General features: G+C 50.1%; 1 protein-coding gene across 1 annotated transcript; it reads right to left on the reverse strand.

Annotated features, from left to right (window-relative positions):
• Positions 1–299: 299 nt before the first annotated feature.
• On the reverse strand, positions 300–14,623 carry Ccn (cellular communication network factor protein Ccn). Its single transcript, XM_037218911.1, has 7 exons — positions 14,253–14,623; positions 12,177–12,248; positions 10,177–10,363; positions 6,528–6,619; positions 3,838–3,961; positions 2,285–2,502; positions 300–1,032 (listed from the first exon to the last, which is right to left on the reverse strand). Exons 2-7 carry the CDS (start codon positions 12,246–12,248, stop codon positions 595–597), a joined length of 1,131 nt encoding a protein of 376 aa, XP_037074806.1. The 5' UTR covers positions 14,253–14,623; the 3' UTR covers positions 300–594.
• Positions 14,624–21,663: the final 7,040 nt, after the last annotated feature.

A 21,663-nucleotide genomic window follows, 5' to 3' on the forward strand; every position in this document is an offset into this window, starting at 1 on the left:
ACTCTGCTCAGCCGTGAAATACCTGCTGGTTTACGCAGCGACTCTGTTGCTTCACAGGCCTAATTCATGTACTCATTCAGGACTCTTGCAGTCCCCGCACGGACGCAGTTTTTCATTACGAGACCTAATGGTAAAGTCAGAGAAGGTGGATCAACGTCAGGCTGTCCGCATGCCAAAAAAGGCGTATAATATCACCGAAACGTTTTCAGTACTGTATGCACTTCAATGCCGCTATAACGGCCGTTGGCGTAGTCAAGGATTATCAAACTTGTTCGATACAAAACGATTATAATGCTAGTTTATTAAAATGGCGGGCATTTTCTCCAGAGTCCATTACGAGCTTGCAATACTTGAAGAACAGTGACGGGTTTTCACGCATCTCATGAATTCACTGTATACGTTTTCATGCAGAAACACCCACCGCGCCGCATGCTGTCGCATGCAATGGCAGGGACCGCGGACTAACAGACAGCAGTTCTCTCACAGTCGACTTTTAATGGTGACAACAGCTTCAGGTGAGATATAGCATGATTATAAACAGTGAGACTCTTTCCAAGGTCAAGTGCGGGCAAGATAACCGGTGGCGTTTCCGCACTACAAAGGCTCATCTCCATGAATGCCCCCAGCCGCCAAATGAGACGCCTTCACGCCCTCCCGCTGACTAAACCAGCCATCCTGCTCTTCGCCGCCGTTGCTCTCGCTCCCATTCCCGTTATCTCCTATTTGCTCTTTCTCGCATGGATCGCAAACGCATTCCTTCACCCACATTACCGGCTGGACGGCGACCTCGTGATGAGCACTGCGGGTCGCCGGCGCCGTCGCCCCACCCCCAAGGCGCCACAGGTGATCGCTGACCCCAGCTGGCCGGTCAAGGTCGCAGCGGAACGGCAGTGGCGTCGTGGAGGTCGCCATCGGGCGGCAGCACCGGCGCCGGCAGGCGGTGCAGAAGCGCGGTCGGTAGCGGTGCACGGAGGTACAGTTGGACCAGCGGAGGTGGACCGGCATGGGGGCTCGCTGGGTCGGGTGGCACACCTGTGAGATTGGCAGGGATGCTGGTCATCGGCAGCCGTCACTCACGTTAGCGTTCAGGAGGTATACAGTTTGGTCACACTTGGCGGAAGGACAGAGTACGGATAAGAGTATCATATGCGTAATGTAGATGAGAAAGTAATTGTCGCCGTATTCCTCGTCAAATGATGAGGAGAAACGACAGAGAGAGAGAAAGAGAGAGAGAGAGAGAGAGAGAGAGAAGAGCAGAGAGAGAGAGAGAGAGGAGCGAGAGGAGAGAGGAGAGGAGAGAGAGAGAGAGAGAGAGAGCGGAAGAGAGAGAGTAGAGAGAGAGAGAGGAGAGAGAGAGAGAGAGAGAGAGGATGAAGAGAAGAGAGAGAGAGAGAGAGAGAGAGAGAGAGAGAGAGAGAGCACGTCTACTCGAGCGTGTGCTGTCGCTAGGCAGCCGACACTCTCACGTTTAAGGCATCTTTCTCCTGTTTCTCCTAATTATTCCACCAGGAAGAATGCTAACAGACCCGTCTTATCGATATGTCCTATGTTCCTCACAATTACACGTAAAGCCTTACGTAACTTTGGCCCCGTGTCTCCGAGATTAACAGCAATGCACCTTCGTACTTCGATGTTTCATTACAGCAACTTCCCTGTCTGGATACGCTCAAGGTTACTTAGAACACCCATTTCTCACATTGGCATATCCGACAGTGATCCGAGTACAGCGAGCAAATTTACGACGTTTGTTTGATATGCATGACTTTAAGCGTCATGTCATGCTAATTTTCACAAAGTGACATACAGCTTGTTCCATGTATGGATTTTGAACTGAAATAGTAATCTTAGAAATCATTTAGCGCACTTAACAGGCCTGTTCAGATGTGCAGATTATCCCTGGTAGAATATTTCTAGGTTACCCAAGCATCCATAACGCTATAATAACGTCCCTCAAGTCTAGCCATTCCATTAGCCATGTGGTGGCCAGAACCAAGAAAGCATGATTGCCACGTCGTTCATATCTGGCGTTCTTGCGCACGATTTCCAGATGTAAAGTCCCTCAGTTGGTTCGCAATCAATGATATGCAAGGTGCGATGACATAATCGAACAATGACGCATTGAAGACTATATTTACTAAACAGAAACATGGTTTTGTCTAAGGCAGCTTTTCCGCTGAAAAGAGCACCAGTAGCTGTAAATGAGCTTTTTTGAACACACCTCATGCTTGTTTCAATATCTTTAACTGTTCAGCATGCCCCTTAAGAAGCGGTTGGCTCGGCTCACCCTGTCGTCTTGCTGCATCATGCGGTACAGGGGCTGGCTCCACGAGGTGTCGTCTGGCAGTGGACACTCTCTGATCTGGCACAGGCGGGTCTCCTTCACCAATGTGCAGTCCGTGTTCTTGTTGGAGATCCGCGTGGACACTCCCCCTCCGCACGTGGCCGAACACGGCGACCAATCAGAGGTGAGCGGTTCGCACGGAGGCGCGGTCACCGGCGCCTCTGTAACGGGTCGCGGATGTGACGTTGCTGCACGTCATATCACGGTACGGTGAAGGTGAGCCATGGGGAGTGTGGCGAGAAGAAGAACTAGCTTAACCAACGAGATTCATAAACACTGATCACCCAGCGTGAGCTCCAAATTTAAACCTCTAACGATGGCATTTAAAGATGGCTTCTAACGATGACCTATAAAGTTGACCTCTAACAATGACCTTTACCGATAGCCTCTAACGATGGCTAACGACCTCTACCCAATCAGTCTTTCAATGTGAAGTGAAGCGTGTGAAGTCTGCCGACAACTGGTGTTGACAGCTCTTTATGTTTGGGGAGGGAGAGCGGTGAGGGAGGGGGCCGAAATAAATTGTAGGGATGCAGATTGCGGAATCAGAAATCGGCTGTACATTGACAATAGGCTATAAAGGAGCAATTAGGAAGCATTTAGAAAGTCAAGGTGCATTTAGGGGGATATTCGGCTGATAACAATGAGTTGCGAACTCCTCACAGCCCTGACGTTCTACTGATCATGCCACGCAGTGGCGTTTACAATTTCCGATGTCAGACTTAAGAAGGGACAGACATTAACACGCTGAGAGGCAAGCGTTGCAACTGGGAAGCTGTTGTAGTGCGCTGTCAAAACGAACGAAGCACGCAATAAGTTACGTGAGGCTGATTAAAGTAATGCTGAAGGTATTGGGTAAGCATCGCAGGACATAATGTAGTAAAAGACAGTAGCGACTACTGCATGTGCAATACCTAATACCCCAACCAACTGCCGTACATATGACCTTGGCGAGGCTGATTCAAAGGTATCTTGGGAGTTATTAAGTAAAAACGAACAAGGTAATGGGATCAGCTGGATGATGATAAAGACCACATCAACAATGTCCATTTCCCAGAGGAACACGTAGCATACCGTGCATACATTTCAAAACCGCCCCTCCCTGACGCGGGAGCAGGAGCCAAGTACCCGCTGCTCGGCCCACCGTCAGCACACACTGGCCTACCGTCAGCACACATTGGCCTATCGTCAGCACACATCGCCTACCGTCAGCACACATCGGCCTATCGTCAGCACGCATCGGCCTACCGTCAGCACACATCGCCTACCGTCAGCACACATCGGCCTACCGCCAGTACACATCGTCTACCGTCAGCACACATCGGCCTACCGTCAGCACACATCGTCTACCATCAGCACACATCGCCTACCGCCAGCACACATCGGCCTACCGCCAGCACACATCGGCCTATCGTCAGCACACGTCGGCCCACCGTCAGCACACTTCGGCCCACCGTCAGCACACATTGGGCTACCGTCAGCACACATCGGCCTACCGTCAGCACACATCCACTGGCGGCAGCACTCGCCCTTGACTTCGGCCAGCGTTGGGTTCTTGCAGCGCCGGGACGGCCGGATCATCTCGTGCGGGCAGAGCGAGGTGCACGCGTAACTGCCGTCCTGCAACGCCGCAGGACGCGCGCGTGAGAGGCTGCGCTGCGGCCACCCCGACCCTGGCCCCGCACCCTGCAACGCCGCAGGACGCGCGCGCGAGAGGCTGCGCTGCGGCCACCCCGACCCTGGCCCCGCACCCTGCAACGCCGCAGGACGCGCGTGTGAGAGGCTGCGCTGCGGCCACCCCGACCCTGGCCCTGCACCCTGCAACGCCGCAGGACGCGCGCGTGAGAGGCTGCGCTGCGGCCACCCCGACCCTGGCCCTGCACCCTGCAACGCCGCAGGACGCGCGCGTGAGAGGCTGCGCTGCGGCCACCCCGACCCTGGCCCCGCACCCTGCAACGCCGCAGGACGCGCGCGTGGGAGGCTGCGCTGCGATCGCCCTGACTCTTCCGCCCAGTATCTGGACTCGGACTCCACAGCCGCGCTTGCCAGTGGACGTCAGTTTCCTGTCGGCATTTGTTCGTGAAAGAGGAATTCGATTTTGAATTAGGATAATGTTAGAGAAAAACGAAAATGGACTATGGGCTGACACAAGGCTGTACCAGGTGCGCGCTAGGGTGTCTGCGGCTGACGGGCGCCCTGATGCTGCAAAGGACTGAACTTTGGCGAGAGCTGGGCATAACGACGTTCGTGATGCACATGTGCAGTCAAGGATGCACATATGACGTCACGTGAAAAACTCTGTAATATCCTCGGCTGTATGCTCTGAGACTATGGCAGAGTACCCTACCAAGTTGAGGAGGTGGAAAAATTATGCGGTCTGGCTGAACACTCCATTGGTTTCCTTTTGAACGTAGTAGCATTCTGCTTAAGGATTTCCATTGCAAAAATGACAACCGCCTGTTCGATCTCTGGGTCTAGACTTGGCACCCCGACACCCGAAGTAGGTGAGGCCGAGCGACCACTCGAACTCACACGCCACCAAAGCTTTTCAATAACCGTAACTCCACTTTCAATTATTGGAGAAATCCACTTCTGTGACCGTTGATCTTGGGGCTCCCAACGTAGAAACACAGGGCTCAGGATGATTGGCAGAATAGTTTCGTATCAAGGAGTAATCACCAGTACCCAACGCCTGCATAATCTGAAGACATAATCTGAAGACGGCGCAAGATGCAGCCGGTTTTATTCAGAGCTTTGCCTTAGTCGAGCAAAAACGATCGCGCTGCACAGTGCCACGGTGTGACCGAGCAGATCGCGTAGCACAGTGTAACGGTGTAACCAAACAGATAGCGCAGCACAGTACCGCTGTGTAACCAAACAGATAGCGCAGCACAGTGCAACGATGTGACCAAACAGAAAGCGCAGCACAGTGTAACGGTGTAACCAAACAGATAGCGCAGCACAGTGCCACGGTGTAACCAAACAGATCACGCAGCACAGTGCGACGGTGTAACCAAACAGATAGCGCAGCACAGTGTGACAGTGTAACCAAACAGGTAGCGCGGCACAGTACCACGGTGTAACCAAACAGATAGCGCAGCACAGTGCCACGGCACAACCAACGTCCTTATAGATGCTACTTCGCTGGAAAATAGTTGAAAAGAATCAAGCAAAAGACAAATGACGATGTCGAAGAAACGTTGAGAATAAAAAAACCCAAAAGTCAAGAAGGCAAACCATCAAATCAACTGCATCGCCTGTTTTCTTTGCACCCGTGAACACGTCTGTGGTCGGTAGCTCTCGACAGGTCCCTCTCACGCGCTGACGCCTCGCGTGACAGATAAATCACATCAGTGTGAAGCCCAGCGCGGCCGAAGCCGCAGTCAGATCGCGTGACGGTTTGTCGGCCGAGTCTGGCCTCGTGACTGCGCCGCCCTTGCATGTCTGTCATCTTCCTCACGTTACAGTGCGCCGAACAGCGCTGACAGTTTGGGCAACTTGGTGGAAGACGCCCTTAACAGCAGTTATCTTGGTTCCCTTCGCAGAATTTTGCAGAAACCTTACCAAGATTAGTATGGCACGGAAGACGATTAGATTTTAACACCCAGGGTGAGTTCAAGATGTATCAGCGATATTTTCCGAAATAATTGCAGGTTGTGATGATCAGGCGTGCAGGCGAGGTACATACAACCATCCGAAATAATTGCAGGTTGTGATGATCAGGCGTGCAGGCGAGGTACATACAACCATCCAGCATTCTGTCAAAACCACAGTGAGTCAAAATGATCAGCTATATCACAAAGCAGCGCCACACAACATTGGTCGTGAGGAAGTGAATGGATTAGCCGCTAGAGATCGTGCACCGACGACCAAACCCAACTCATCCACCTGCAACTCGTCAGGCTTACGTTGGTGCGTGACTGCTCCTTTGAGCTTGCGCCTAATGCGACGTCCGGACAGGGGCGTCACGGGAGTTTGACTCGGGTGCCAAGTCAGTGACTTGGTGGCTAAACGTCGAACTGATGGGATTACGGCTGTGGTCGGGGCCCGAGGGAGGCCCCAGGGGAGGGAGCGCTCCGCCCCACTTAAGCCACCACGGCTGTGGTCGGGGCCCGAGAGAGGCCCCAGGGGAGGGCCGCTTCGCCCCGACGAGCCCACCAGTGACGCCTCTGGTCGCAACACTCACCTGGCAGGTGCACTGGGTACGACAGTCGAGCAGGAACGTCTGGCCATCGTGGAACGAGGTGCCGTTCACCAGACAGCTGCTGAAGTTACGGCCTGTCGAGCGGCAGCGAACGGCGCGCTAGGGACGCGCGATGGCCGGTGACCTCTGGGAGACCACTCGAGCCAGCGGCTAAGTCGCGCTCGTGTGTCACTGTGGCGGCTTGAACGGCCTCGCCGGGCTCCTGGCTACGTACGTGTAGGTTTTGGTAGTACGTGCGGTGAGCCAAGCAAACGGCTGTTTGTTTAGGCTAACCTCATCAGTCGCCGGAATTCCAGCTCGTGAGTACGTCGCGGACAGGTCTTTAGCTGCAGTGCGGAACGGATGGTTGTGCTTTTCTTTTGAGAATAGGAAAAATCTCCCGGCTGTTAGTGAAGTCACAAATATGCAGCAAACAACAAACAGACCTTCCCAAAGCAAATTTGCGTGAACAACCGTGAAGTAAAAATGGCCTGTCTATTATGAATTATTATGTAGCGTAACTGGAATACGAGGCTATTTTCGTGTTAATCAAAACGCAGCGATGTCCATATTCACGTTCATTTTTTGTTAACATCCTTTTATAAAGCGCATGGTCCGATATAAAGTGTTTCTGCTCCTCCCGACAAAAGCACTTACCCAGAACAATTATGGGAAAGTCGATGGAAAATCTAGCATTTTGTCGGTTGCGTGACTAGGATTCATTCAGCAATTAAGTGGGTACGACTTGCGTAGCATAAGGTATGGTGACCAAAGCCGTGTCGGAAATAGGTTACATTATATTTTTTTAAGGCTCTGCAGTCCAAGCACATACACATACCACAAGTTTGGAGAACAGCGAGTGTATCCGAATTTTCGTATTTGTCCTATCAACACATTCTCTGTCGGGCTTAGCCCCAAATATGCTCAAAGCAGGTGTCACAGTGTACTTGAAAAAGAAAAGAACACCTGAATATGTGAATGTCAAGTGCATTGACATACACGTAAATGTAGTGAATATCAAATGCCAAAAAAATTGAGTGAATATTTAGAACATTTTCGGCTGTTATGCGGTTCCCCTTTAAATGTTCATGTACAAGCTGGTGCTAATTTTATGATACGTTAATAACATCGTGTCATAAGTTCATACTTCTCATGCTGAGTTATTAACATTCATTATAGCAGGAGGTATATCCAATAACTCATCCAGCATTATCCTCATCCCCCTATCCCTTATCCACAATTCCTTGGTATTTATTACTTGCATTTTGTATTGCATCCAGCAATCCATTTGTCTACTTAGCCTTCGCGCAACCCTTAACGCTGAGCCGTGTGTGGGGTGGTAGGATATGGTCGCCTTGATGTCTCTTTAGTGGTAGGGTCTGCACAGATTCGGCGCATTTTCGTGATGTGCGTGCATTGAGTTTTAAATGCATTTTGCCGTTTAATTTGCCAGCTCTGGATTATATCCGCAGCTTACGTTGCAAATGCGGCCAAGGTGTGTTTGATAACATCATTAAACCCAGCATATGACCGGTGATTAAAAAGTCTGCCCCTTGTCCAACATTCGCGATAATTCAAAATCCCTCGAGATATCGCTGCGAAATTTTAAGTAGCGGTCACTTAATGAGTGTTGCGCCTTGTGCCAAAACAACTATAAGGCAATTATAGATCGAGTGTGACAGACGTCAGAGCGACGTCATATTTGCCTTTTTACAAATGTGTGGCCGTGGACAAATGACGCAGAAGACGAAAACAAATTTTATATCTGTAAACGGAAATGTCAACCAATATGTTTACCATTCATAGGCCATCTCGTGGTGTGGTTTCAATATCACACGTTGAAATACTGACATGTCAAATACCATAAGTGATTAAAAACACAAAACTATTTCATGGTATAAGAATATTGAGGAAAAAGAACACACACAAAAGTAAAACATTGCTAGCATAAGGCTCAAAATTGTGAAAACATAACACAAGGTGCCCTAGATACGACTACGAAGGATGCGTTTACTGAGTTTCAAGCAAATATCTGGTACAATTACCAAACTTAAAATGTATCGCAGAGCATGTTGCCCGCGCCCAGGTGGGCTGGGGCCCACGACGGCCAGGCGGCGGCGCTCCAGTCTGTCGCAGCGGCGCGGTGACGGGGTGGCGGAAGCCGTTTATCACATTTACGCGCAAACCGACCACCATGTGACTGGCGGCCGGGTGGAAGGGTGTCAGGTTGCGCTGTCGGCAGGACTGAATCGTCGAAAACAACGCGAAACATCGATCCAATCGCTTATTCACCACCGAAGTCGTAGATTTGAGTAAACCTTTTACAGTTTATGAACAAGAATCAACTCTTGCTCACGTGTCTAATGCTTACATTTGTGGCTAAGTTCTTCCACTTCGCGTTTAGATGGTTCAAATATAATGTAAATCAATGGACAAAACTAGACAAAGCAGGGGCAGGGGTGAAATATGCCTCGTGCAGTCAATTGTGTACCGCTGGGGAACGGCATCAATGCCGAGTTAACCCGTATCTCCTGTTGTATTGAAGGTCTATAACCGCCAGCATAATAACTAAGAGCTCCTAGTGCCAAAACAAACAATAGTCCATGACCCTTCTTGCCTGGATAGAGTACCAAATGATGCCGGTGAACGATTCCTTCACGTCATTTTAACTTGAAAAATGTACTGTCTGTTCGTGTACTTGTGATCATTGATTAATTTGCATACATCTGAAGGCACCAGATTATGTCACCTGGCTAAAATGTGAAGTCTCTGCGTAGTCGTCGAACCGTTGCCTCGATCGAAGCAGAGTTGTCAGAAAGGCTTGGCAGCGTGAGATAACCTCAGCGCGATTTGTAAGGTCATCCGACAGATGGTTAGTTAGATCGACCTAATACCGGCAAATCTATTGCGGAGTCCATCAGGTCCTCTTGTGGAGGACGCGCCTTGTAATTCCACCTGACCATTGAGGTAAACTATAGATGGGGTGTTTATCATGTGAGAAATGTGACGTCACAAACGCTGCACACTGTAGTCCCTGGTTGTGCGCTGTCGTGCACGTTTCGTGACGCGGGATGCATCAGGTACGCACACACTTTCTAAGCCTCAGCTCCCTGAGCATCAGGTACGCACACACTCCCTCAGTCCGCAGCTCCCTGACAACAAAACAATACACATCTGAGAACATCAGGTACGCACACACTCTCTAAGTCCGCAGCTCCCTGACAGCAAAACAATACACATCTGAGAACATCAGGTACGCACACACTCTCTAAATCCGCCGCTCCCTGACAACAAAACAATACACATCTGAGAACATCAGCCGCCAGCTGCGGGAGACATGGTCGTGTGTTGTAAGATTTCAAAGTGTGGCCTAAGTGTGCTACTCACGTTTGTTCGCATTCTCCGCATGCTACAAGATGATGACAAAGTTCTTCCTGCTCACACTGCGGATCGTCAGTGACCAGGATTATCATGTGGCATTATCAGGTATGTAGTTTTACTGCGTACTTGACTTGACTTGGTGAAGCGTATCTTTTAGCCTTTCAGCGGAGGACAAGGAGCGTGATGGGCACGGGCACACGCACTTTTTCGGAAAATCATTGTTAAAGAACTCCAGCAGTCGAGGGCCTGCCTTGTACTTCTCGAAACTAACCTCGGCAGATGCCGGCGACATCACAGACCAGCTGTTTGGTGACGTCACAGAGCTGGACGGTGTCGCAGCGTTGCCCGTGTTGGCGGGAGCAGATGGGGCAGCATCGACACCCGTCCAGGATGAGGCTGACGCCCTCCTGACACCGTACCTCCTCCGGACAGGCCGGGCACGGGAACTGACACACCGTCTGCGGGTGAGATCAGGTCAGGTCAGGTCAGGTCAGGTCAGGTCGCAGACGCCCTCCTGACACTGAGATGTGATGTGACGACTACGGAGAGCTGGCATAATTGATCACACAGTGTTGTGGTGACGTTGAATTGAGCAGAGGCCTTGTGATGTGCATGATATAGCAGTTCGCTAGAAGTGGAACATCTTGCACACTTCCCCAAATGACCTGCAGTAACTCTGCTGAATTCTAAGTGTTTGCCCGAGGAACTACAAAGATACATTATTTACTCGACCACTTATTGGAAAGGTCTCGTCTGGTCGTGTCACTCCGACTAAGGTCACGACAACCGGATTGGAGATACAAACGGACAACGCTAGACCTGGACGCAGCCAAACTGACACCGCTATGCCGCTCATTTACAGGCTTCGTAGTTTTCGCACATAGACGACATATACAATGTCATCTAAACTCACACCCACAGGCACAATGCAATAACCGGGAAACTTAATAGCGTCAACACGGATACAGCGGATGGAAATGTGGTCACACCAGGGCCTTTCATACGTGCCGCCTATGAAAGGGCGCACAACTTGTTATCAAACGCTCAAATCGGTAAATGGGAACGCTTGTTCCGAACGAAACATGATCTTCCAAACGGAACCAAACGGAATGTGGACAGGTGATGAGAATCACTGTAGCTTAGGACAACAGACGTGAACATTCAGGAGTCATAATTAGCTCTGTGCCATGTTTGTCTCATGTGGAACGCTTGCTCGGTTCAACGTCACGCTTGGGACAAAAGTAACTCCCGATATCTAAAGTGCTGGGTATGTATGCTTCAACACGCCATAATATCGTTTTTGGGATCACAAGAACCGATCCAATGGATTAGATTGGAAAGCGCTTTTATTGACGTCTGGAATGTTTAATCGCTTCTGATGAGGATGCCTATGATGTCATAAGTTAGGTTAAGTTAGGTTAAGTTAGGTTAGGTTAGGTTAGGTTAGGCTAGGTTAGGTTAGGTTAGGTTAGGTTAGGTTAGGTTAGGTTTGGTTAGGTTAGGTTAGGTTAGGTTAGGTTAGGTTAGGTTAGGTTGGGCAAGGTTAGGTTAGGTTAGGTTAGGTTAGGTTAGGTTAGGTTAGGTTAGGTTAGGTTAGGTTAGGTTAGGTTAGGTTAGGTTAGGTTAGGTTAGGTTAGGTTAGGTTAGGTTAGGTTAGGTTAGGTTCGGTTAGGTCAAGTTAGGTTGCAGGTTCTGATGATCGTCACAATCACTGATAATTGCCAGAACTTCTTGTGATCGTCATAACCTCGCCTTGAAATGAATTCGTTCTTGTGTTAGGCCAACGTCCAGGACAACCGGGCACTCCTGATGATGACCCAAAACGAAACTCAGAAAGTTTGGACCTGACGCTTTTGTGAATTCCTGGACTTCACCATTGTGATTTGGAACTTTGCGGAGGGAAAGTTTGCACTTCCTTTGCATACGTATGACAGTTATTTGATTGTGTCGTCGCACATCCGTCTAATGTCAATCGTCAAAGCAGTTCTAAGCGGGATAACCTATGTAGAGATTTAACGCCATTTGTGATTATATGCTGCACGTGTGCACGCTTTCAGTACGCATTGAGTGGTCTACGAAACATAAAGTATTTCCTGTATTATTTTGCATCGCTCTCGGACGTTGCACGTCACACAACGCTGAAATAAACCTTAGCCCAGTGGACTAAATTGCAAAACTGACAAAACAACCCAAGGATGCGGCCGCCTCAATGTTGTGTGCTTAAAATACACTGCGTCGATCAGAGTGGCACGTTTGAAAGGGTTGACCTGCCTTTCCGTCGACGAATGTTGTTCCAAGGAAGAACAGCAGCAGGCTCCATTCCAGTGCAGCCGAAAGTCGCATCTGGAAGCAAGCATGCAATCAGCTCATTTGGACGGAGAGACCCACATCACCTGGCCGGAGGGACCCATAGCACCTGACCGGAGAGACCAACAGCACCTGGCCGGAGGTATCCACAGCACCTGGCCGGAGAGACCCACAGCACCTGGCCGGAGGGACCCACAGCACCTGGCCGGAGGTATCCACAGCACCGGGCCAGAGAGACCCACAGCACCTGGCCGGAGGTATCCACAGCACCTGGCCAGAGAGACCCACAGCACCTGGCCGGAGGTATCCACAGCACCTGGCCGGAGGTATCCACAGCACCTGGCCAGAGAGACCAACAGCACCTGGCCGGAGGTATCCACAGCACCTGGCCGGAGGGACCCACAGCACCTGGCCGGAGAGACCCACAGCACCTGGCCGGAGGTATCCACAGCACCTGGCCAGAGAGACCCACAGCACCTGGCCGGAGGTATCCACAGCACCTGGCCGGAGGTATCCACAGCACCTGGCCGGAGAGACCCACAGCACCTGGCCGAAGGGACCCACAGCAGATGGCCGTATTCGTGCGGGATGTCTGGCTGCAGTAGCAGTCAGGTAACCTCGCCAATACAAATTGCAACCTGTTTTCCACATCTCAGAACAGATTTCAGTGAGCAAATGTATGACAATCTCACAAACAATTAGATGCAACACCGTACGACTTACGCAAGCAAATTCCAGTAGCTAAGCAACGAATGGCCCCTGGTTCTCTCCATTTGTTTCAAGAACGTTCGTTCGTGATCTTTAAACTATGACAATCATCGATATACTAGACTATATGAGCTCGAGTAGCGACTTGTCCCCTCATGTTTTTTTACAAACTCCATTACCATACCAACGTATATAGCGTACAGGCTTCTCCAGATTTTCGCGGGACCTTTCAGTACAAATTGGTCCTTTCGGAAACAACTCCAGTGAAAGAGCCGAATCGGCCTCGTTCATCGATTTCATGCAAAACATAGCGCATAAAATGGACGAATTTCTCTAATTCTGATCGTTTTTTCTGTCATCTCGTACGCTATTTCTGACATATGAGACTTGCTTCTGACATTGATAACACCTTTATTGATGGTTCATATATATTTTTAGGACCAACAGGAAAGCCCTTACCGGGCGAATTTTTACTTCCTGTGTGCCCCTACGCTGCTAAAAAAGATATAGGCAGCATGCAAATTTCACCAACTTTTTCCCTAAATAAAAGGTGTCACCAAATCATTGAAGAGATACTGTGGTCGGTTGATCTATTTTGCACGTCTAGACTAGTTAACAGAATGCCCCGCTCCCCGAGGGTCACCAAGTCAGCTCGCACCAGTCCTCCACCGGTTCCATTGACCCATCTAACAGACGCCAAAAGACCACTAATTCTATTCACGTTTATTAATTTAGTTTATTCAAGCCTTCACGGGAAGGGGTGGCTGACGTTTGATCTGCATCGCGTCCAGAGGAACGCCAGCGATGCGAAGGCTCGTAATCCGCACTCTGGTCAGGTGGCAGCCATCATAGTGCGCTACTCCACGCGTATGATGCAATTCACTCTTTTATACAAGTGTGTTCAAATTCACTTGCTTGCCACAACACAGTTTTGTCTTTCTCACTTTTCCGCTGCTGTGTGCGCTATCTTTCACTTCACTTTTGGAGCAAACAAATGGTGCATTTATGAAACTGATCATCTTTCTTCGGACCGATCTGGAGCAGATGAGAGCTTACCCTCCCGCAGCGATCAGTGTGAGCCCTCAAATGATTAAATCGGCGAAATTTATGCTGGATTCCAGCCGGAAGTCAAACTGACTCCTCCGTGCAGTTAAGCGAAATCCGTATAAGAATATGATTAATTGCTGTCTTTTCTTGGCACTGGATATGTCCGCACGTCTGTTAAATATTTCTTCTTTTTATCTCTCTGTTTTATTCACGACTAAACCAGTTCAGCATTCAATACAGCACGAACACGTGAACTTTCAACACAGCACGAACACATGAACTCACTTTCACTCCCTTCGTGGACCGTCGCAGCCGATGACAACACACATCCCGTGGTCTTCCGCTGCAGACAACACCGGCTGTCAGTATCCTGACCTGACCTGACCTGATCAGACTGACTCGCCGACCACCCCGACACCTTTCCTGCAGCGACCCCGCCGAGGACCGAGGTTAAGGCTCTCGTCCACGCCGTCAGCGTCCCCGCAAGAGGTCCTTCGAGGCCTGAGCGGTATACCGCGCCCCCGAGCGGTCGCTAGCGCCTCCAGCGGTCCTTCGCGGCCTCGAGCGGCTCCACCAGCGGTCCTTCGCGGCCCCGGGCGGCTCCACGAGCGGTCCCCACCACTCCGACGGACCACACGTCGCACCGTCGCCGAAGCGCCGCCGCCGCCGACTGGCCGGCCGTCGCCGGCGACGACGGGCTCGTCGGTTCCGACGCCGGCGCCGACGGGGTCGCCGACCGGCCCCCGGTGCCGGCAAGGTGTCGACGGAGCCAGCAGCGTCACGGCGGCGAAAGTAGCGGCGGGGTATAGACCTGCATATGGGTGTGACGGCGTCGAGAAAAACATGGTTGAGAAATGAAGCAGAAGAGGAGAGAAGGTCATAATCTGCACTGCACATGGCCTGCGCTCACATATTTATCGTGCCCTGACTTCACCAACATGCACTGCATCAGTGCCGGGAGTACACGTAGCTCGTTTAATGTTTGCACTGATTTATCCAATTTGTATTCTCGGAAGCTCCTCTGCCAGAATTATGGTCTGTCCAGCACTTCTGCTCATTAAGTACACATCCTGGACTTTGGACAGCCATGATGCAAATCTGGTGGGCAATATCAATGACACTTACCAACGAAGAAAATAGACCTTTGCTTGATGATTTCTCAGATGGCCAGCGTCGATGGTTAGCGTTGTGCTTTCACGTTTACGGCTAGATGAATAACCCCATCTGAAAGCACGACTTTCACAAAATTACCATTATCAGACATCGCCCCAGACTGAGAGTGGGTTCTCTGTCACTTACCCAGGTTCCTCTGACGACGTTAATAGGAAACTTGCAGAGTGATGTCTGTTTGAAAAAAAAATTCATTTTGAACTAGGAACGTATTTGGCAGTGTTAAGTCAAACATTTGTGGTTATTTGGGCAACATTTTTTGTTGTTTCGATGGCCCGGATGTTCTGAGATGTTGAGGCAAATGATATTGAATCTAGTGTTGTCTCAGACCAACACTATTGGACCAACACTAGGTTCTGAGCATTGGCCCACTTCATTCCATACTAAGCATTCTCCATTTCAGGGGGAACACTATCACGCTACCATCGGCTGTGACTACATATCTACTCGATCTCACGACCCCAGCCTACTATCGGCTATGACTTCATGTCTACTGGATCTCACGACCCCATCCTACCATCGGCTCAGGAAAGTCCGCATCTCACAGCTATACAGTCGGAAAATTATCAGTGAATCGCGCAGATGCAATTTGGTCTTGCACGCTACGGGGTTCTGCTCGTTTGGCGAGAAAATGGAAAAATGCTACTTACAGACACTGAAATAGGGCACAGTGTGAAGTCCCTCAGAACAAAATGCATGCATCGCGTTTTGAAAGCCTGCACATGCAACACATAAACCACATGAATTACTAGGAAGTGTAGCACGTGGAGCCCAAGTGCTACCAACTAAGTTCGGTACACTGACCATGTGATACGTAATGTCCAAAGGCGTAAACAAGAAGCACCACTTAGGCCGCCCCGCAGCAAAGACTGTGTACTCTGGATTTGGAAAGATTGCACATATAGCACGTGAACTCCACGGATTACTAGGGAATGTAGCACGTGGAGCCCAGGTGCTCCCAACCAGATTCGGCGTAGCTTCAGTGTGATCGTCATGCCCGAAACCGCAAACGAGAACCTGACGATTAGACTGTCTCGCAGCGCAAGGATCCTGGTACCTAGACTCACCCGCAGTACGTATCAAATGGCAGTATGAAATGGGGTGTGTCAAATGACAGTAGCAAATGGGGGTCAAATGGCGTGTTGCATATCATTTGTGCAAAATGACAGTCGCCTATCGTTTTGGCCCAGTGTGTTAGCGCTGGCACACCAGGCACGTTGTCAACGGCGATCTTACGCATCCTGAAATGCAGCTTGGCACGGCGTTAAATCGTTTACACTTGCCGGAGACCGCCGTTACGTGAGCTGTAACGACAAAACATCGCGGGAGCGTTTCTCTCATCCGAAACCACCGAAGTATATAACAAAAACGAAGTTGCCACCCCAGTGTCGGGCGTTTGGCGATTCCAGTAAAAAACTCCATTTGAAAATCAGCCACAAAATGCTTTTTGGTGTTGCGTTTTTGTTTAACCCTTGCTCTGTATCGTTGTTTTCATAACGCGGACAGATGGGGAGAGGGCTGGGCTCGATGTGCCCACGTGGCGTTTCTAAACTAATAAAGATAGATCTCAGCAGAAAACACCAGTGAATTGGTATCAACGGAATCACATGATTGAAATTCATTTTACGTTGTTGTTATGTCAGTAATTCACCCCATTATGCCAGGTCGAGGATAATAATTTTTTTTCAGAAAATCGTACTTTCCAGCTAAGTAACATCATACATACGCGGCGTTTCTTCGTGGTGACACTCAGTCGACACAGACGTGTTCATAGTAAAATTATGAGTACAATGGTGCCTAGCAAAACGTGTTTTAAGCATCCATTGATGACATATGGCTCCGCTAATGTAACAATAGCGGCTCGTCGCGCGGGCTCCGCGGCGTCGGCGGTTACCGCCCGCCGCCCGCGCCGGCTGTAGATGATCATGCAGTGGCCCTCAAAAACTTGTTTGGGATTAAAAACGAGTTTGGGTGTTAATAGATTGCAAACTCAAAAAGCAATTAAGATACATTGTTTATATGTCTAGTTATCCTGTTCGGTGTTGTTCATGGCCCTGTATGGTGTCTCGTCATCATATCCTCTCCGGTGTGAGAACATTATATTTACGTCATAATCCTCAGCCGCATGGGTCTGGAACACATGGAAACTGCTCCATGGCGGGTGGAGACATTGCTTACAATCTTTGACACAGGTGTTTTGTTTGCCTGGTTGGAGTCTCGATGTAGGAAACCCGGTCGGAGTCTCAATGCGCTCTTTTAAAGAGAATATTCCACCTCATATGGGGTTTCAAACTGAAGTTTCCATCTTGAAAACCTTTAGGTGCTGTTAACAATCCTGCCCTTTTCAAGCCCCTGTAATTTCTGAGCAACGCTTCCACGGAAATGGGGAAAGGTATATCGGGGAGAGCATTTCAGTCACCTAGGTATTCATGACGTCATAATAACGTTATTCAAATCCTATCATTGCGTAAGCCATGCGGCGATCAAGACCAGCATAATATAATTGTGGAGGCAGCAATATCGGGCGTTCGTGAGCCCGATTTCCAGCTAAAACAGCAGTCCATTTTTGTCAAGCAATGTAGTAAAGGGTACGATGACGTAATCAAACCATGACGCATTGAGGAGCATATCGCCGAACAGCGAATTGTACTATCTAAAGGAGTCTTTTCCACTTAAAAAGGAAACAACTAGGCATAAGTGAGCTTGTTTCATTATATTTGATGTTTGCTTCACTCGCTTCAAATGTGAACCATTCTCCTTAGTAGAGCGAGGCTTGACGTGCAATTTTAAGTGCTACAGGGCATGGCAGGTGGCGGTGGAATAATCGGCACCACTGCAACAAGGGCGGACAAACAAACTACTCTGGAAGTGGATCTACTCCCAGATCCACTCATGATCCACTTCACTCATTGCAAAATTGTACTGAAGAAGGGCGCTTGAATCCAACTGTGAGTTGAGCATCCACTATGCTGTGTTAAACGCTGGAACTAAATTAAATCAGTCAATTATCTGAATATTTGACATATTTGATGTCTAGCGGCCGGCTGGTGTATGTCATAGTCACTGGAGATGCCGGTCGCTGCGGGCGGGCGGTGCAGTGTCATTCGATGGCAACAAGAATTGTTGGTACTTACAGTAGGAGATGGAGCAATAAACCCTTACTTACCAGCACTCACGAGTGCCTTAAACCTACTTTCCAGCAGGCAGATGTGGCGTTTGACCCCCAGTCGTCGATGAACGACAATTGTCTGGCATATCTCCCTGGAATATCGTGTAATCAAACCCAAATTTTCAGAAGCCCCTGGGATACTCATTGCACGCGTTTTGACATATGGACGTGTCTCGAACACTTTTCCTTCAGAACATGGATGTTTTCTTAGGAGCACTGCACGGCGATCTGAACACCGGCACACACGTCGAGCGGGAAGCGACGAATCCGCCGATGGCGGGTGGCGGGAGTACATCGCTTCATGTACGGAACTGTGTATCCTCAACATTTGCTGAATCACGCAAAGCTGTAGACCAATGCGCTCAAAATTAGACAGGAAACACGACCGCATAAGTTTCATGTTGCTACCATCTCACTTGTATATATCGGCATGTAAAGCTAACATAGTTTGATTTCAGGAGTAATTTGCTATTGATCTGGCCTAACGGGATCAAATATTGACAGATCAGGACATAATGTGTAACCAATCATGGGATCTCACTGAAACTAATCCACCGTTATGTTTTGAAAGACCCTGTCATTCTTAGTTTGGAAAAATAAGAAATTCGCGGCTCCCCCTCGCCCACTCCCTCAACCCGCTCGCGTTATGAAAAGCGGTGAATCTGGTCAAAGCGTTATGTCCTTTGGGAATGACAACTGGCTCACCAATCAAAGCAATCTCACAGGGCTACTGTAGGGTACCGATTTCGCACGGCGGTAGTCCATGGAGCGACTAGGTCTGAAACCACTAAACACAACCCGCGCATGTTCCGTCACAGTTGTTCCGATCGGCCCATCTCATCGTGGGTTTCACCTCACCGAACGAGAGGCATAAACAGCAATTTGCGCTCCAACAGCTCGCTGCCTCCGAAGCAATCAGCCATTCTGGCGTTTGCGCCGTCCCTCGCCGCTCGGCTAACTGGGTCCCTTTGCATGCAACCGCCGTGATTACCATACGGATGGCCACTGCTTCCACGCCCGCCAGCGTCGTCCCCGCCGCGCGGCAGTCACCGCGTGCGCCGTTCTTCGTCACCGCCGCCGCGACACCCGGGCGTCGCCTCGTTAGACGCGCCCCGACAGCGGGTGATGTTCGCAGTCGGCAGATGGCGGCTCGCCACTTGATGAGAGCCAATCAGCGGGCGAATTGCCGACCGGCCACGGAAAATGAGGTGACTGGAAACTGGAAGAGGTTTATCGCGCGCGCGTCCCGTCGGGACTGCCGAGGGCATCGTTCAGTGTTGCCTAATATGGTGGCTTTTACAGCGATGCAGGAAATGAGGCAGCGAAAGAAGCAGGGGGCTCCTGATGAACCACGTATCCTGCGACAGAGTTACTACGCTGCGAGAGCAAACGGCCAGAATGAGGTGAAACGACTGAAGCTTAAATTGAGAACAGCGTTATACAGCATGCTAGCGAAATCATCTGTCGGCGTCGGGTAATTCGGTGAGCGACATTTTCACCATCCGGGTGGCGGCTTGCGTTTTAGCCCCTTTTAGCTTTTGCCAACTGGTTTACTGACCAGAGAGAGGAAATTTACTGGCGTTTATCTACAGGAACAAGACAAGTGGATGGAATAAATAACATGTCAGTTGGTTTTCGGCAGAGGGCCAATGAAGGTGAACCGCGGCTGATGTAGGTTCGCTCTAACCAAGCTTCCCCGCGAAATATCTGTATTTGCTCTCGGTGCAGGCAGGCCTTCGGTTATCGGCTTACTCAAATAGTGAACAGAATAAGCCACGTATGCACAAGGTCTCACAGCGGAGTTCAAGTGGCTTAAACAATCAACAATCCACGCCGACCACTTAAGCGCGCACCATCTTTCGCCGAGCGGCGTCGCAGCAGCACCGAACCGGGCCGAATACACACCCCGCCCTCCTGCCGTTCTCGCGGCGTCTTTACACGCACTCTGCGCGGCCCCGTCCTGCAGCCAAAGTCCATAAAGCAGCACGTCTCGGATGAGAGAGGAGCCCGCGTGTGGTGCAGCCTCTCATTGCTCCTCCCATCCGTCCCTGACGAGGACATCTGTCAGCGATGCACCCATTCGGAGTGCATCGCACATCTACGACGGCACTGACAGTGATCCCTCATCGCACAGCAGAGCTCGCATGTGATGAGAGACGGGGGAGGGAGCGAAAGTGGTGGCGGCGGCGCTGCGGTGCTGTTGGCGCGAGCGCCAGTGGTGGTGGCGGCGCTGCGGTGCTGTTGGCGCGAGCGCCAGGGGTGGCGCCGACATCGATGTCGCTGCCACGGTGACACCGCATCAGCGTCGGGTGCATGGCTGGCGACGCGGTGAGGTCACTGTAATGCGTCGGTGATAAGGTATCCACATTGTTAAGCGCTAACAGGACTTGTAGGCGATTGGCAATGGTAAGTGATAAAATCGCTGTGTCGCTTGCAATTGCCAAGTCTGCATTGCACTCCGGCCATTAAGTGATCTGTCCTTATTTGGTTTGTGCTTAAGACCTTCGCCGGTCCTTACCCATTCCACCCTTCATCCATTTATAATGGATTTTACCCATTCGTTTCCCACTCGTTTGCATATTTCCAGCGCTGAAGTTCCATACTTTGTAAAAGTTCCAGAAAAGCTTACACCCAAACCGCCACTCTTGCATTGAGAAGCGTGATAGTGGTGTGGGGTGAGCTAATGATCGTTTATGACAACGAATATTATGACAAAAAGAAGCTTCAGCGGTATGTAGCACCTCTTGGAGTATCTATCCAACATTTCCTAAATGTCTCATCCATCCTGTACACATTCACGTAATTTTCGAACTGTTCGCATACAGCCTAACCCGATGCCCATTCCCTATATATACTCATGGGCGGACCCAAGCCGCTAAATCCTCTGGTTTGTGCCGCCACGACCGCAGGAAACTAGAAAGCTGAAGGCAGGTGACACGGAGGGGAGGCCACTGCCATTATAAACCTGACGTTTACGTTGTCGCCCAGGGCAGTCATTGCGACTGGACGATTAACGAGTTCCAAGCCGCAAGGTGTTCATGGCGTTGGCCCCGCCTCAGCGTCACGTGCCCAATCTTGTACGAAGCTGTGCAGGAGCTGCGGTGGCGGCGAGACATGTTCTGTGGCGACAGCGTGTTTGAGAGTTAAAACCCAACATTCTGATACAAACCATTCCGAAAGCAGAATTAGCCGTTTTCCCGAAGCGCTGCGGTGCAAATTTTGTTATCGCTTTGCAGCGTTTATTTTTCTAACCACACACCACTTATCAGCGGTTTTCGGTTAGAAACGCTGTGAAGAGCTTCAAAAACAGGCTTTTAAAGACGCATAATTTGATGACATTGAGGTTAGCTGGGTATA

The sequence above is a fragment of the Pollicipes pollicipes genome, unplaced genomic scaffold, assembly GCF_011947565.3.
Source record: "Pollicipes pollicipes isolate AB1234 unplaced genomic scaffold, Ppol_2.1 Scaffold_4219;HRSCAF=4965_pilon_pilon_pilon, whole genome shotgun sequence".
Taxonomy (NCBI): domain Eukaryota; kingdom Metazoa; phylum Arthropoda; class Thecostraca; order Pollicipedomorpha; family Pollicipedidae; genus Pollicipes; species Pollicipes pollicipes.